At 40.2% G+C, this 18,402-nt stretch overlaps 1 protein-coding gene across 3 annotated transcripts in view; it reads left to right on the top strand.

Moving 5' to 3' along the window:
- Positions 1-18,396, top strand: part of LOC122550270 (leukocyte elastase inhibitor-like) — a 31,591-nt gene extending 13,195 nt beyond the window's left edge. For all 3 annotated transcript variants that reach the window (XM_043691017.1, XM_043691015.1, XM_043691016.1), the window contains exons 3-7: positions 3,870-4,007; positions 6,650-6,767; positions 11,570-11,712; positions 11,812-11,979; positions 17,770-18,396. In XM_043691017.1, coding sequence (XP_043546952.1) covers positions 3,870-4,007; positions 6,650-6,767; positions 11,570-11,712; positions 11,812-11,979; positions 17,770-18,237 — 1,035 coding nt within the window. In that variant the 3' untranslated portion in view covers positions 18,238-18,396. The remainder of the gene's footprint in view (positions 1-3,869; positions 4,008-6,649; positions 6,768-11,569; positions 11,713-11,811; positions 11,980-17,769) is intronic.
- The last annotated feature ends 6 nt before the right edge of the window (positions 18,397-18,402 follow it).

The following is an 18,402-nucleotide window of genomic DNA, read 5'->3' as shown; positions in this document are numbered from 1 at the left end:
GTGGGGGGAGGGGAAATGAGGAAGCTGGAGAAATCTACATTCACCCCGTGTGGTTGGAGGGTTCCTAGGCGGAAGATGAGGTGCTCTTCTTCCAGGCGTCGTGTGGTCAGGGTCTGGCGATGGAGGAGGCCAAGGACCTGCATGTCCTTGGCGGAGTGGGAGGGGGAGTTAAAGTGTTCAGCCACGGGGCGGGTTGAGTTGGTTGGTGCGGGTTGGTGGTGTGTACTGTCTACTTGCACCCTCAGCACAGCTCCATAATGACAGTTGAAGTGTTCCTTATTATTTCCCCACAAAGTTGATGACTGCTGTTAAAGGGAATGTGGCGGCAACAAATTTGTGGAAGAGACACTGCTTCAGAAAATGTGCTCCAAGGCTGAAGAAATTCCTGAGACCTTGATACAGCAGCTGGACAGGAGAAAAGAAATAATTTTATGAGAGAAGTTTTCACAGGTTGTAAAATAAATGGTGACCTTATCATTCATAGAATGCAGGCATTGCTGGCTGGAGCAGCCATTAATTTCGCACTTGCCCTTGAGAAGATGGTGCTAAACTGTTTTCTCAAAACTCTGCCATCCATGCATTGTGGGTAGATTCACTATGCTATTCAGGGGTGAGTGCATGAATTTGACCTACCTGTTCATATCTATTTGTAAAATTCTTATTTATTCACTGTAACTTGTTTTGTACTATTTTAGTGCCATCTTAAGATTTGGCTATAGTATTTTCTATTCCTGCATCAAAGTCAGTAATATAGACTGTAAATAGTTAGGACACATGAAGACCAATTGCTGTGGCACCCCACTAGTTACATTTTGAAGCAACTGGAAAATAGACTCATTTATTCCTGACTTTCTGCTTTCTGTTGGTTAGCCAATCCTGTATCCAAGCTAATGAATTATCCCAACCCCATATGATCTTGTCTGCCGGACTTTATCAAATGCCTTCTGGAAGTCCGGATAGACCATATCTATAGGATCACCATTATCCATATTGCATGTTAAATCTTCAAAGAGCTCTAGCAAATTTGCCAAACATGGTTTATCCTTCATTAAGCCATACTGCCTCTGATGGATTGTATTTTGACTTGCGTTTTGATCAAATGTCCTATTATTACTTCCTAACCATGATTTGGAGATGCCGGTGTTGGACTGGGGTGTACTAATGAAAGAGTGGCGCTCCGAAAGCTAGTGTGCTTTCAATTAAACCTGTTGGACTATAACCTGGTGTTGTGTGATTTTTAACTTCCGTAACAATGGATGCTAATAAATGCTGAAAATGTGTTGCTGGAAAAGCGCAGCAGGTCAGGCAGCATCCAAGGAGCAGGAGAATCGATTCTCCTGCTCCTTGGATGCTGCCTGACCTGCTGCGTTTTTCCAGCAACACATTTTCAGCTCTGATCTCCAGCATCTGCAGTCCTCACTTTCTCCATGCTAATAAATGCCCAACAATAGATGATAAACTAACTGATCTGTAGGTTGTCATTTATTGCCACCCTCCCGTTTTGAATAAGGGTCTTATATTAGAATTTTTCCAATCCACTGGAACCTTTTCCACATCCAGGGATTTTTGGAATATTACAACAATGGATTTACTATCCCTGCTGCCACACTTCCTTGATGTTCCTGATGTAGGCCATCAGGCAATGGGGACTTGTCAGCCTTCAATCCCAACTGTTTAGTGAGGACTGTTTCCCTATTGATGATGATTGTTCTAAATTCTTCCCTTTCTATAACATCTGCATTACTTATTGTTATTGGGATGGTGCTAGTGTCTCCCATCATGAAACCTGAATCAAAATATTGATTTAGTGATTCTGTCATTTTTGCGTTCCCCACTAATATCTCCGTAAATTCGTCCTCCAAGGGACCAACATTCACTTCAGCTTCTCTTTTCCCTTTCACATATTTATGGAAACTTTTGCGACATGTTTTTACATTTTATGCTAGTTTTCTTTAATAATTTAGTTTTTTCTCTTTTGAAGACTTCTGGTTACCCTTTGTTGATCTTTAAAAGTTTTCTAATGTTTCAGCCCACCACTCATCTTTGGAATATAGTACACCTTGGTTTTTTGCCTTTATATAACTTTAACTTTCTTGTTTAGCATGGTTGCTTTGCTCCCCTTACAATTTTTCTTTCTTTTGGAATATATTTTAGTTGGGAGCAATTGAATATCTTCTTAAACATCTGATAGTGCATATCAACTGTCCTTTCAGTCTTTCCATTCAGTCCATTAGGACCAGATCTGTCCTGATACCTATGTATAACTGCAGAACACTTTTGTGGGACTCCAGGTTCTCATCCTCCAATTGAATTTGAAATCCTGGCAAGTTATGATCACTCTTCCTGACAGGATTCTTTACTATGAGATCTTTAATTATTCCCACCCCGTTACACGTTACAAAATCCAGAATAGCCTGCTCCCTGGTTGATTCCCCAACATCTTGGTCCAAGAAGCAATCTCGAATACATTCAATGAACTCTCCCTCGAGAATACTCTTGCCAATTTGATTAATCCAGTCTATTATACATTATTAAAATTACCCATGATCATTGCTGTACCTTTCTCATAAACTATCAGTATATCCTGATTTATACTGCAGGATATTATTTGGCAGCATATAGATTATTGCTACCAGGAACTTCTTTCCCTTGCCATTTCTTATTTTTACCCAGACCGACTCAGTACTTTGATCTCCAGTGCTGGTATCATTTCTCACTATAGCACTTATCTCTTCCTTCACTAACAAAGCTACACTATCCCCTTTTCCCCCTGTCTATACTTTGGAAACACTGAGTATCCTTGGATATTCAATTCCCAAATCAGGTCTCCCTGCAACCGCATCTTATTTTAATCAGCACCAAATCATACCGATTTATTTCTATTGTGCTGTTAATTCATTAATTGGCATCTGTAATAATACTTATTTTGTATTAATTATTGATATGATAATACTTGATGATAGAAAATACTGTTCAAATGTGCTATAGGATCTTGCATTGCGAATATGAACAGTTTGGTTTTGAGATTTAAAATGTTGATTTATAGATATGTAAAGACAGATTTGGACATTTAATATGTTAGGGTAGCCATTGTTTGGTGGAAATGGTGATGGTTATAAAAGTCTATTTTAATATTAACATTTGCACAACTAAACCTGGCAGCTTTAATGCTTGTTTAAGTATACACTGTACCTAGTGATGTGCTTGGTAATTCTGACCTCAGCAGAACTGAAGCAAGTCATTTCATGTTGCAACTTTGTAGTAAACACATGAATGAAAGTCTCCACTGAACAGGATGCTGCTGTTAAGCAAAAGACACTTAGCCGATCATATAAATGAGTAATTCAGTGCACTTTCAGTGTTGGTGTAATGGCAGATCATATGCCGTGAAGACAGGTTGACCATGTCAAACAGTATGTTCCTTCAATCATCTAGGGGGAGTGGGATGACTGTCTGAACATATTTACAAACCTCAGAATATTGAGTCGAATGTTAGATGGCATTCTGCTGTTGGACAAGATTTACAAAGTTGTCATGGCTGGGTTAAGAATTATTCTGGAAACCAAATCAACATTGTCAGTTGATCTGAGATTAAGTAGCTAAGAATGACTTAACAATTCCTTCTGTATTGCCATGCCAACTATGGTCCAACCAATCAGCACCATCTTCTCCCTTTTGAAATGTGCTCCCTTTTGAAATGTGGTTTTCTTGTGTCACAATCCTGATGAGTGCAAGATGAAAAACAATCCCATTTTAGCAACTAAGCTAGTTGGTTCTCTATATATTTGGTCAGATGTTTTGGGGAGGTTTAAGTCAATAGATTTAAGCCGTCTAGATTCACATCTTTATTTTTATTTCCATAACAACAGGTTCTGCAGTTTGACACAGATGGAGATGTCCATCCAAAATTCAAGGAGTTGATGGCTGGTATCAATGACCGTGACAAACCTTATCTGCTGAAATTGGCTAACCGTCTATTTGGAGAGGAAACACACACATTTCTCAAAGTAAGATCAGAATGATGAAAATTGGTCACACCTACTGGACATGATACACCATTTCCAACAATTGTGTAAAATTATTGCAAAACAACATAAACATAATGACAATCCAAACGATGTGCAGGTCAGGTGAATTAGCCATGCTAAATCGCCCATAGTGATAGGTGCATTAGTCAGAGGGAAGTGGGTCTGGGTGGGTTACTCTTCAGAGGTTCGGTGTGGATTGGTTGGGCCAAAGGGCCTGTTTCCACACTGTGTAGGTAATCTAATCTCAAAATGAGAACAACCAGTTCAATTCATTCTTACACCTGAATTTGTTGCAAATACTACTACCAAGTTAACTAATGCTTTAGGGATAAGAAAACTTGAGCCTTCATATATTGAATTGTATCTTTTTCACATTCTGTTCTTCTGAAGCATGCAGTTTTTAACATTTACTTATGATACTTCAGGTCCATGCACAGGAGAGCAGATGTCAGTTTTAGCACATTCTGTGCATCATTCTTCTGACTATTTAAGTCAATGAACAGAAAACAGGGGCGGCACGGTGGCTCAGTTGTAAGCATGGCTGCCTGACAGTGCCAGGGACCAGTTTGGAGTTTGTACCTTCTTCCCATGTCTGCATGGGTTTTCTCTGTGTGCTCTAGTTTTCTCCTACAGTCAGAGCATGTGCAGCTTAGGTGGATTGGCCGTGCTAAATTACCGATAGTGCCTTGCAATTGCAGGTTAACTAGATTCGCCATGGGACATGCAGGGTTGTAGGGGTGGTGGAGGGTCTAGGTGAGATGCTCTTTGTACGGTTGGTGTGGACACGATGGACCAAATGTCCTGCTTGCACACTGAAGGGTTTCTAAGATTCTAAAATTATGTGTGGCATTAGCCCAAATTTCTGGTACATATTTTAGTTAGCACAAATAAATACTGGAATGTAAGCTTCCTTAATCTTTTATACTTTTGTCAAACTTGCCATTAAAACCAATTCCATGGAAAGATCCTCATATATGTAGGCTACACCATGATACTGTACTGATGTGGAGTTCCAAGATATCATTTGAACAGTACTACAATAGGGAACTTTCAGTCATTAGAACAACAGGGTGTACACCATAAGTCTTGAGGTCCCTGGCACATTTTTCAGTAGAAGTCCTCAAGGGTCACGCTGCACCACAAATCTATTTCAATCATAATTTCAGCGAGTATATGCTTATGTAAGTGCTAAATGTTTCTTTTTTCATGTCTTGTTTGCAGCCATTTGGACAGTTGCAAGTCCTATTGGCACTGTGTGTGATTTTGCAAGCCTAGGTTTGGGGACCTGGAGACCTTCATAGATGCTGCACATCACCATGCAACTTTAATTTCCATATTTTAAGTTGGTCCTGAAATATACTCACCACAAAGCTCCTTTCTATAATTTCCATTCCATTAATTTTACTGCCTGAATGATACATGTGAAAAGTATTGCACAATGATTTCAATGTTTTGATATGATGAAAGGATGTACAATTGATTCAGATTGCAGAACTACTGGTTGAATGTGGATCCCTGAGCTTTCTCAGGGGGCTTGATGCTGTAAACAGGATCTGCTGGTATTGAACTTGGATGGACAAAGTCAGAAGTCACACAACACCAGTCACACTGCTCACCTGATGAAGGAGCAGTGTTCCAAAAGTTTGTGATTTCAAATAAACCTGTTGGACTATAACTTGGTGTCATGTGACTTCTAACCAAGTAAACAGCAAACACAATCGCTGGAAATAAACCTTATTTAATTATGAGGATTTGATGAAGGGCTGATTATTATTTTAATCTGAGTGGAGAATCTGAACAGCTTTCTCACTAAGTCAAATCAACAGAATGAGCAACTGTTGTGTTCTGCACTCAGGAAAAATGTACCATCTTGATACCCAATTGTTGAACATTTCACCAGGCAGTTTAACAAAATGCACAAGTCTCACAAATACTTACAGAGAGCAGCACAAGATGAGGGTATTTTCAACTTTTTGAAAACCTTTGTGACTGAACAGAAATCTTACCCAGCCACAATTCCAGTGGCAGAGAATATCATCAGAATGTTGGGGCCAATATTTTAAATCAGAACTTATGGCCTACTCCTCTTAATTCAGATGGGTATTTGTATGGACAATGTAATGTTGTGGTATGCAAAAGGAACATAGTTTGTTTCAAAAATCTGGTTGTCAATAATGGCATCTGTTATATTAAGCAATCCAAATCATTATTTTAGCTGTAATATTTCATGAAGTCAAAAGAAGTCAGTATATACAGCGTTGAGTTTACAAATATCATTAATTAATCCATTCAGACATGTGGTGATATGTCTTTGAAACAGGTGAGACTTGAACCTACCCTTTTTTATTAGCAAAACTCAAGCCAAATGTTTCTGAATCTTTAATTTCTTTGCTAAAATGTAGATCAGAATTCATTCAGTTGTCTGTGCATAGCATTGAATTATGTCGAACATACAACATATAAAGTGGTCCAGTTGCCTTCTCTTAGTTTCAGCCCATCAGCAGATCTTTTTAAATTCATTTTAAGTTTACCTATGCTCTAACAGCTCTCTTGTCAAGAAGTAAACATTTTCCCATTTGTACTTAAAGTGATATTATCATTGATGGTCATTTTTTTTTCAGACATTCCAAAACTCTGCATCAAAATTCTATGATTCACAATTGGCTGCTGTTAGTTTTCAAAGTCAGCCAGAAGCTGCCAGAAAAGTGATCAATTCTTGGGTAGACAACAGGACTGAAGGTAAGTTATATTTGATATTTGTATGACTTATTTGAATTAGACTAGAGGAGAAGTAGTTACAAACTATTAAAATCAAAAGTAATATGAATCAGCTGCACTGACTTTAAAAATTAAACCATAACTGCTGTCCTATAAGGCCCCTCTTGTGGCACAGTAGTAGTGCCCCTACCTATTGACTGGGAGGCCCAGCTTCAAATCCCACCTGTTACAGAAGTATGTAATAATATCTCTGAAAAGGTTGATTAGAAACGTAGGTTAATAAAAACAAAAACTGATGTGCTGTAAGGGGCTCTTGTAGTGCAGTGGTAGTGTCCCTTCCTTTTTAACCAGGAGACCCAGGTTCAAGTCCTCTTGTTCCAGGGGTATGTCATAACATCTCTGAACAAGTTTATTAGAAAATATCTACCTGATATGCTGTAGAAGGATGCTGTTATGAAATAAACTTATCCCTGGCAAATATATATGTATAATAAACAAAGGTTAATGCTGTGTTGACCTTGAAGGAATTCTTCAGGGAAACAAATTTGCTACTTTGTTGAGAAGATGATGCAACAGATCAGTTTTGATGTAATCGAATGACAGGCCAAGTTCGAAGAACTGAATAACTGATTCCTTTTCATGAGTTTCTATGTTTTAACTGAATCATAAATGAAGTTAATTAATAAATTAAGTTTTGGAGATGGGCATCTTTGAATCTGCGCTCAAAAGACAGGACATTTAAGCAGAAACAGAAATCGCTGGAAAATCTCAGGGGGTCTGGCAACATCTGTGTAGAGAGAAACAATTAACATTTCAAGACCACTGATCCTCCTTCAGAACATCTGGGAAAATAGGATATTTGCTGACAAGAGGTGGGGTAATAAGTGGATTTGTGGAGACAGAACTCAGGTACAAAGAGGGGAGAAGTTAGGCAAATTAAGCTAGGGAAGAAGAAAAGCGAGAAAGGTGAGAATATGGACCATGAGAGGCTGAGTTTCACCAGCAATTTCCTTTTTGGTTTAAATTTTCCAGCACCCATATTTCTTTGTTTTATTTTAGTGTGACTGTTGAAGGCTGATACCAATGGAGTTCTGCATATAGAGTCATAGAGATGTACAGCATGGAAACAGACCCTTCTAATTTTGTAAACCTCTATAAGGTCACCCCTCAGCCTCTGACGCTCCAGGGAAAACAGCCCCAGCCTGTTCAGCCTCTACCTATAGCTCAAATCCTCCAGCACTGGCAACATCCTTGTAAACCTTTTCTGAACCCTTTCAAGTTTCACAACATCTTTCCGATAGGAAGGAGACCAGAATTGCACGCAATATTCCAACAGTGGCCTAACCAATAGCCACAACAGGACCTCCCAATATCTTGGAACTTCCTTGGCATTAATATTGATAATTTGGATTCAAATGTAGAGAGCATGATAAAAGAATTTTGCAGGTGATACGAACATGATATTCTGGTTAGTATGATAAGGAACTTTTTAAATTGCAGGAAGATAAAAATCCTCAGTTAGGCAGAGAAATGGAATATATAATTCAATCCAGAGAGGTGTGAAGCAATTCATTGTGAGAGGTGCAAAAGGACAAGAAAATCTGTAATAATTGGGAGCATACTGAGCATTGTGGAGAAACAAAGTACCCTGGAAGACGAAGAATGCATTCTTTTTAAGATAGCAGGACAGTTCAATAAACTGGTTAAGGAGGCATGTAGCATGCTTTTCTTTAATAGCTGAGGTTTATGTTACAAAGGCAAGGAGGTTATGCTGGAACTGCATGTAACCTGAGTCAGGCTACAGCTTGGCTCCAGCTGTAAACAAGAAACTGGATAGGTATGATTGCACTGAAAGAGTGCACAGATGATTTACAAAGATGTTGCCTAGATTAGAACACTTCACGACAAAAAAAGCTTGGATAAACTGGAGTATTTTCTTTAAAACTGAGGAGGCTGAAGTGTAACTGAATTGGGGTGTATAATATTGAGAGGGGTTGAGACAGATTATAAATTGAGAACTGTCGATGTGACTTTGGTCGCCTCATTTTCTCTACCCAACCTCACTAATGCCAACCTATCTCCCCATGAACTGACTGCACTTCCTGCTCTCAGATCCAACCCTGACTTTGTAATTAAGCCTGCTGACACGAGTGGTGATGTTGTCTTGCGTGCTGACCTCTCCATGCAGAGACTGAGTACCAGTTGTAAGGACCTCTTCCTAGCTCCTCCTGAACCATGACGTCACCATGGAAAACATCAGGTCATATGCTCACTACGGTCACTAACCTCACTTCATCCGGTGACCAACACCCCTCACTGCCCCCAAGCTCCAGTTTCCATACTGCTCTCACATGGTCCATCTCTGACACCTCGCTTCCCTCCCTAGACATCCCTGTTTCTATTTTCTGGGGATAGGCTGGCCAACAATATCCATTCCAAACCAACTGACTCCCACAGTTACTTTGACCACACATCCTCACGCCCTGCTTCCTGTAAAAATTCTATTCCTTTTACCCCGTTTTGACATTTCTGCCACATTTGTTCCGATGATGCCAACTTTGAAAAGGGGGGCTCCAAAATGTCCACCTTCTTCCACAACCAGCACCATGGTTAACGGAGCCCTCAGCCAGGCCTGACTCATTTCATGCACTTAAGTACTCACCAACCCCCTCCCCTCCCACAATTGCAATAGGATCCACCTTGTCTTCACCGACCATCCCATCCTACCTTGTCCTTGCAACATCCTTGAAAATTTCTTCTACATTTTTTCCAGTTTAATAACATTCATTCTATAGCAAAGTGACCAAAACTGAAAACAATACTCCAAGTGCAGTCTCACCAAACATAACTTCCCAGCTTCTATACTATGTGTATTGACTGATGAAGGCCAGTGTGCCAAAATCTTTCTTCACTGCCCTGTCTACCTGTTAGTCCTCTTTCAGAGAACCGTGCACCTGAACTCCAAGGTCCCTCTGTTCCACTACACTCCTTAAGGCCTTACCATTCATCACGACACTCCTACATTCATTTGACAGGGGTTTATAAAATCATGATGGGCATGGATAGGGTAAAAATACAAGGTATTTTCCCTGGGGTGGGGGAGTCCAAAATTAGAGGGTATATGTTTAAGGTGAGAGGGGAAAGATTTAAAAGGGACCTAAGGGCAGAGGAAGCTGGTACAATTACAACACTTAAAAGGCATCTGGATGGGTATATGAATAGATAGGTTTTAGAGGGATATAGGCCAAATGCTTGCAAATGGGATTAGATTAATCTGGGATATCTGGATGAGTTGGTCAAAAGGGTCTGTATTTGTGTTGTACGTCTCTATGACACTAACTGCAGAAGGTGTAACACCAGTCCATTTACCTCTTCAGTATCCAAGGACCCAAATGCACCTTCCATGTGAAGCAGCGTTTTTACCTGCACTTCATATAATCTAGTCTACTGCATTCACTGTTCACAATGTGGTCTCCACTGGGGAAGTGGAGCCTAGACTGGGTGACCACTTTGTAGACTACCTACAGTCTGTCTGAAAAAAAGACCCTGACCATCATGTTGCCTGCCACTTCAATACATCACCTTGTTCCCTGGCCAACATCTCTCTCTCAGGTTTGCTGCAATGCTCCAGTGAGTTCAACACAATCTGGAAGAACAGCATTTCATTTTCCATTGGGCACTCTATAACGTTATGGACTCAACACTGAGTTCAACAATTTCAGGGCTTGAGGCACCTTCTCCCATGTCCTTACCTCAATCCTGACACATCAGGCCTTGTTATCACATGGTATGCTATTACACATTGTTAGCCACTAATAGTCCCCAATGAATCATAGCTATTCATTCCCCTAGACTGATCATTAGTCACTTCTTTATCTGTCCAACTGTTCTTCTCTCTCTTTGGACTCTATCTCCCCATGTCGTTTACTCCTTAAGCATTCCCTCCATGCTATCTTATGCATATAAATCAACTTCTTCCTGGTTACCGTCAGTTCTGGGGAATGGTTACTGGAACTGAAATGTTAACTCTGGTTTCTGTCCACAGAGCCTGATAAATCTGCTGAGCTTTTCCAGCAACTTCTGTTTTTGTTAAATTAGTGAAATCCATATTCAACTTATACTAATTAGCCCATGATCGAAGTAAAATATATTATATTAATTAACTCAGTAAGGGTGATTTTTAAAATATGGAGATATTAAACCGTATGACCTCACTACTGCAACTATTTAATTAAATTTACCTCCAGGGGTTTGTAATGAGTGTGGGTCAAATTGCATAATTCCAAGAAAGTCCAAGTTTATCTGATCAATCTGAGCAAAACATTAAACCCTGGAATACGCTGTACGCAAATAAGCCATTGCTGTGATTTAGAATAGAATAGAATCCCTACAGAATGGAAATAGGCCCTTCGGCCCAACAAGTCCGACCCTCTGAAGAGTAACCCACCCTGACCATTTTACCCTACATTTACCCCTGACTAATGCACCTAACCTACACATCCCTGAACACTATGTGCAATTTAGCATGGCCAAATCACCTGACCTGCACATCTTTGGATTGTGGGAGGAATCCAGAGCACCCGGAGGAAACCCACGCAAACGCTGGGAGAAGGTGCAAACTCCACACAGACAGTCACCTAAGGTTAGAATCAAACCTGGGTCTCTGGTGCTGTGAGGCAGCAGTACTAACCACTGAGCCACCGTGCAAGTTAACATTTATAGCATGTTAGTATCAGAATTGTCAGCTGCAAATATATTGCTGTTTTAAGTATTATACTTCACCTTACTAAATTGAAGTTGTTCATTTCTGTGCTCTGATTTAGGTAAAATCCAGAACATTCTGCCAGAGAGAAGTATTACTCACAACACAAAACTTGTTCTTGTAAATGCCATCTACTTTAAGGGGCAGTGGAGCAGCAAATTTACTGAAAATAAGACATACGTAAAATCGTTCTGGCTAAACAAGGTAAGTTCCTCTGGCGATAACATTTCATTTATAATAATTTTATATCTTTTACTCTGTCAAGTTTACACAGATGTTAATAAATCATAACTTTCTTCTCAGAGAGAATCCAAGCCAATAAACATGATGTTCCAGGAAGAAGAATTTTACTTTGGTTATATTGAGGAACTCCAAACCAAAGTTCTGGAACTCCCTTACATCCAAAATGAGCTAAGCATGATTATCTTGCTGCCTGATGGCATCAATGATAACTCCACTGGGCTGGAGCAGGTTAGTACGATTATGGACTTAGTGTGTTAGCATGAAATAAATTTGGAACGGATGTTGTAGAAATAACAAGGGTAAGAAAATACTAGTGGGAGTGTCTCCTGGCCCCCTAACATTAGCTGTTCTGTAGGATGGAGAATAAATCAGAAGATAAGATTGGCATGTGAAAGGGCAGTACATTGATCAAGGGTGACGTTAATCTTCATGTGGATTGAGAAATCAAATTGGCAGACGTAGTCACGAGGAAGAATTGATAGAGTGTATTTGGGAGAGTTTACTGGAACAAAATGTTGTGGATCTAACCAGGGATCAGACTGTTCAGGTAATGAGGCATGTTTAACGAATTCTCTTAGAATCAAAGATCCTCTAGGGTTCAATGATTATAAAATGACAGAATTCAGCACTCAGTCTGAGCACGAGAAACCTGGCTCAGAAATAACTGATAAATCTAGGCATGGGATTGAGGGCAGAGCTAGTTCGAGTGGACTGGGAAGGATTTAGCAGAGAAGACAGTTGATGAATAGTGATAGCCATTTCAACAGTTAATGCCTCAACATCAAAGATTTATCGCAGTCAGAATAATGATTCAAGGAAGGGGATAAACTGACTATGGTTAACCAGAGAAGTTAAGGACAGTATCAATTAAATAAAAACATAAAATATGGTACATATTACTAGCAAATCAAAGACGTGGCAAGATTTTAAAAGCGAACAAAACATGACCGATAAAAAATGAGGAAGCAAAATAAACTGCAGTGCAAATGGACAAGTAGTATAACAATGGAGAGTGAGAGTTTCTTTAAATATCTAAAAGAGAGAGAGGCAACAATGAACATATGACCCTTAGAAAACGAATCTGAGCAAATAATCATGCTGAGTCAGAAAATGGTTGAGTAGTTGAATACATAATGAGTCTTCACCATGCAGCACGCTAATAGGATTCCAAAATTATCAAGAGGGCTAAAAAGGGAATGGGGGGAAGGGCGGAAATAGACACAATAATTAACACTAGAACAAAAGTACTAGAGAAACTAATGGAACACAATGGGGCCAAGATATTCCCTGAACCTGGTGGGTTACATCCTAGATTTTAAAAGAAGTAGCTGCAGAGGTAATAACTGTACTGCGTTTAATCTTCCAAGAATTCTTAGACTGAGAAAAAGTCCCAGAGAAATGAGAAAGCAAGGGAGACAAAAAAAAACAAGCCATTACAGTCTAGTTAGCTTCACATCTGTGATTGGGAAAATGCTAGAATCAATTGTAAAGGTTATATGGCAGTTTATTTAACATAAAGCATAGAACAGTATGGTACAGGAAAAGGCTTTCAGCTCACTGTTTCTGTGCTGACCGTTCCGAACTATTCCCATCTCCCTGCACATGGTCCATAGCCCTCCAGTCCCTGTCCTCAAATGTTGCTATTATATCTGCTTCTACCACCTCTCATTACAGCACATTCCAGGTACCCACCATCCTCCATGTAGCAATGCATAGCTTAATTAAGCAAAGTCAACATGGATTCATGAAGAGAAAACCATGCCTGACAAACTTAGTTACAAATGTATTCTTTGAGGAGGTAATAAACCGTGTAGATAAAGAGGAACCAGTAGGCGAAACGTATTTGGATTTCCAAAAGGTGATGGATAATGTACTGCACATAAGTCTACTAAATAAAATAAGACCCCTTGGGTATAGTACATTAGCATGGACAGAGGATTGGCTAATTAATTGAAGACAGAGAACTGGGATAAAGACATTTTCAACTTGCAGCTAGTGGTGTGCCTTCTGTCACACAGCGTGGGCCATTGCCCATACATTGGCAGCCTCCTCTCGGTGTAAGCGAGCTTTGATGATGAAATACAACATTGACTCCAGTGTGCCAGTGCAGCCTTCAAATGCCAGGAGGAACAGGGAGTTCAAAGTCCGAGACCTCAAATCTAGTCCAAAAGTCATGTTCTACACAGCAGCCATGGACTTCACCCTCCTCATATGCTTCAGAAACATGAATGATGTAGCGTAGACATCTCTGATCTCTGGACAAATGTCACCAGTGCTGCCTTTGCAAAATCTTGCAAATCCACCAGGAGGATAGGTACATGAATGTGACTGTCCTCTCCCAGCTTACTAATCCCAACATCGAGGCACTGGACAAGCTGAAATGGGCAGGCCACATTGTCTGCATGCCTGAAACAGACTCCCTAAACAAGTGCTGTACTCTGAGTTTTGCGATGGGAACTGATCACTAGGAGAACAGAAGAAATGCCTTAATGATATCCTGAAAACCCCCTTCAGCAAGTGACACATCCCCACTGAATCACTTGAGCTAGAATGCACAATCTGGAAAAGAAACATCTGCGAATGTGCCAGCCACTTCAAGTGTCACCATGTGGAGGTCAAGCACAAGCAGTGGAAAGGGTTCACAGAATCCTGAGCGACCCCCCCTATCCAACTCTTCAAACACCACCTTCCCCTCTTGTTGGAATGTCTGCAGCTCCAAGACTAGACTAGTCAGCCACCAGAGAACCCTGCTTCCCTGCAGCCTCTGCAAATCATGCTTGATCCTGAGGAACTGCCAAACAAGAAGAATTGGATTGCCGCAGGAATCAGTGTTGGGGCCACAATTAATTGCAATACACATTCGATTTGAGCAGACCATGCCACATTTGAGCAGATCAAGTAGACAGATCCAGGGGTTAGTGCTGCACGAGCCTCAGCCCTTGTTTTTGTCCAACAGGTTTGGGAGTCTCGCTCCCTGTGCGGACAAGAGTGGGGACTGCAGGGAGGATGAGAAAGCTGACTCTAGCACTGTGGCACATTCACAAGTGGGGGTTTGGGGGGAGAGTTAGGAGAAATGTACTTGTAATGGGGGATAATATAATCATGGGAATAGACACTCTTCTCTGTGGCCGGGAATGAGATTCCCACAGGTGGTGATGCCTGCTTGATGCCTGGGTTCAGGATATTGCATCTTGGCCACAGTGGAACTTTGAGTGGGAAGGAAAAGATCCCATTGTCATGGTCCATGTCAGTATTAACAATATGGATAGAAAGAAGTTCTGCTGAGGGAATGTGAATGGCTAGGTGACTAAATTCCCTGAATGGGTGAAGTAGGCTCATGGGGCTGCATTGCTGACTCCTACTCCAAGTTGTAATGTTTGTCGATGGTCCAAAAATAAATAGGAAGGCAAATATTTAGGATGACAGAAGGAGGGGTATAGATTGGGTAATTGAATGGGCTAAATAGATGGAATAACTATACTATGGACCAGGCCAGACCCCATCAAAATATTTTAAGAAGGTAGCCTAGACCCTAACTTTTTCTTGATTTAAAGGTAGATTTAAAGGTGCATGTTCCAGATATAATGTGACTGGTCAAACTATTTGTTGTTAAGCAAAATACTATTTATTTAAACACTATAGATAAAATGCAAACAAAAGAAAGAAGAATTTAGAATAACATAGCTCATGGAAAATTTAATTGAACAATAGATACAGTACCTATTACTAATTAACTGTTCCAATTCAGTAACATTCCATAGACACAGCCCTTTGCAAAAAAGTAAATTCAGACACAGATTCTTACATGCAATTCTGTAATCCAGGAGGGAAAAACATCGAGAGATTTCAGAGAAAATAGCAGATAAGAATCATTCACTGAAGCTTCTATCTTTCTAAGACCCCAAACAGCTTCTGACTGCTAAAGCTAAAACAAACACGAGAAAGCCCGGTTTGTGAGAACTGGCCACTCCAATTCCAGCTGTTCCAACTTTCCGAAAATAAACCTAAAGGCCTCCTAAGGCCATCTCCAGTAGCCAGTTTGTCATCTCTGCCTTTACAACCTCTCTTCAAAAAAACAACCCAGAACAAAATAACCTTTTTAAATTGACAGCATTGTCACAAACATTTGAGGTATATGTGAGGTTATGCATTTACAGGCAGGATAGAAGAGTTGAGTATTATTTAAAAAGAGAAAGACCGCCAAACGCCACACATTCCTAGTGCAAAACTAACAAAAGGTGAGCATCTAATTTTAGCAGGTAATCAGAAAGTCAAATGGAATGTTAGCTTTTATTTCAAAGGAAATTAAATGTAATAATATGGAGGTTTTGTGAGAACTATTCAAGGTAATAGACCACTGAAATATTTTGAACAATTTTGGTCTCTTCACTTCAGGAAAGATGTACTGGCATTGGAGGCGATCTGGAGAAAGTTCATGAAGTTTATCTCTGGTATCTCTTGAGAAAAGGTTGAGGAGGTTGGACTTGTACTCATTGGAATTTAGAAGAATGACAGGAGACATTATTTAACCATATAAGATTTTTCGGGGGCTTGATAGGGTAGATGTTATGAGGTTTTCCCCCTTTGTAGGAGACTCTGGGACCAGTAGGTATAATGTCAGAGTAAAGAGTTGCCATTTAAGAGAGAGATGAGAAGGATCTTTTCTTGACTGTGGTGAATCTATCAATTGTTTACTGTGGAAGGCTTTCAAGGCTGGGTCATTAAGTATATGCATATTGCTAATCAATAAGGGAATATAGGCTTATGGGGATGAATCAGAAAGGTGGAGTAGGGGAGTGATCAGGTTAACAATGATCTCATTGAAAGGCAGAGTGGGCTTCAGAGCCAGATGGCGTGCTTCCACTCCTACATCTTATGATCTTCATGAACAATGGTCTGATTTATGTTGTTCTTCATGTTACACTCGAAGCCTAAGAGGCTACGTCTTCAAACAGTTGAGGATCTTTCAGATTTTCCAAGATAGATTGTAACCTGGGCATTGATAACTTGGGTCAGTTATTATATTATTATTGGTGAAGACATCTGTCAGCCAGGTGATGCATCATGATGGGTCAGGCTATCATCAGGCTATTGTCGGGTGTGGACTGTGTTTCTGGTGACTGTGAAACACATTGTAAATACCCTTAATGTTAGAATTTGATGTATTTAATGTTGTATTAATAAGATAGGCCTCCAAAAGTTCTCCTTAGAAATTCATTGCCAAATTTATCAATGAAATAGATGTCGGAGTTGTTTGAGGTGAGAGGAGATAGGTTGGGTAAAAATGTTCATAGATGGAAATGGACTTATGTGGGAATGCGGGGCATCAGTGAAAGCAAGCATGTAAACTTTTAAAAGGCTTTCTGCAGTAGATTTTCCTGCTGCCTGACCTGCTGTGCTTTTCCAGCACCACTCTAATCTTGACTCTGATCTCCAGCAGCTGCAGTCCTCACTTTTGCCTTTCTGCAGTAGATGTCGGCATGGGCGGCACGGTGGCACAGTGGTTAGCACTGCTGCCTCACAGCACCAGAGACCCAGGTGCAATTCCTGCCTCAGGTGGCTGACTGTGTGGAGTTTGCACATCCTCCCCGTGTCTGTGAGAGTTTCCTCCTGGTGCTCCGGTTTCCTCCCACAGTCCAAAGATGTGCAGGTCAGGTGAATTGGCCATGCTAAATTGCACGAAGTGTTAGGTGAAGGGGTAAATGTAGGGGAATGGGTCTGGGTGGGTTGTGCTTCGGCAGGTCGGTGTGGACTTATTGGGCCGAAGGGCCTGTTTCCACACTGTAAGCAATCTAAAAAAAAGTCAACCTAAAGTATTGAAAAATAACTTGGAATTATGGTCCAATGCTTTTTGTCTGATCAAAGTGACATTCCTGCTGAATAAAGTGTGATGAAACTATGAAATTGATGATAAATACATAGGTTAACTGGCAGCAAGAGATTTATTGATTAAAAATGATTCTAAACAAACCGGTAAACACTATTTTCCATTGATTAACCTGTTTTTTTTCCTAATAGCTGGAGCAGACACTTACACATGAAAACCTTCTCCTTTGGACCAACCAGGCAAACATGATGAAAATCAAGGTCAGGGTTCATCTGCCCAGATTTAAATTGGAAGACCAATTTGACCTTAAAGATGTACTTTTAGCGATGGGGATGACTGAAGCATTTGATCTGGCAAAGGCTAATTTCACTGGAATGTCTGAAGCAAGTAACCTTTTCTTGTCAAATGTTTTTCACAAGTCTTTCGTGGAAGTTAATGAAGAGGGCACAGAGGCTGCAGCAGATACTGCAGCCATCATTAACAATCGAAGTTTACCATTGGAAGCAGAATTTGTTGTTGATCACCCTTTCCTGTTCTTCATCAAACACAACAAATCAGAGAGCATTCTATTCTTTGGCTGCTTCTCTTCACCAGGAGATGAAGTCAGGGGATATAAAGGTGCACAGCAAATGATGCAGCAGGTTCAAAGGTGCAAATGAAAGAATAATAGGTGGAGAAAGGTGTACTCTTGATCAAAATCATTATTTGCATACAGTTATGTCCAAGATTACAGATTACAATTATTGCTTGGTGACAATCTGCTAAATGGAATGATTTAAATTGTATAAGTTCAACTGATTTCCTGCTAGTTATATTGTGCTTAT

Source organism: Chiloscyllium plagiosum, chromosome 5, assembly GCF_004010195.1.
Source record: "Chiloscyllium plagiosum isolate BGI_BamShark_2017 chromosome 5, ASM401019v2, whole genome shotgun sequence".
Classification (NCBI taxonomy): Eukaryota; Metazoa; Chordata; class Chondrichthyes; order Orectolobiformes; family Hemiscylliidae; genus Chiloscyllium; species Chiloscyllium plagiosum.
The sequence above is the reverse complement of the archived record's forward strand: the minus strand, read 5'-3'. Positions and strand labels throughout refer to the sequence as shown.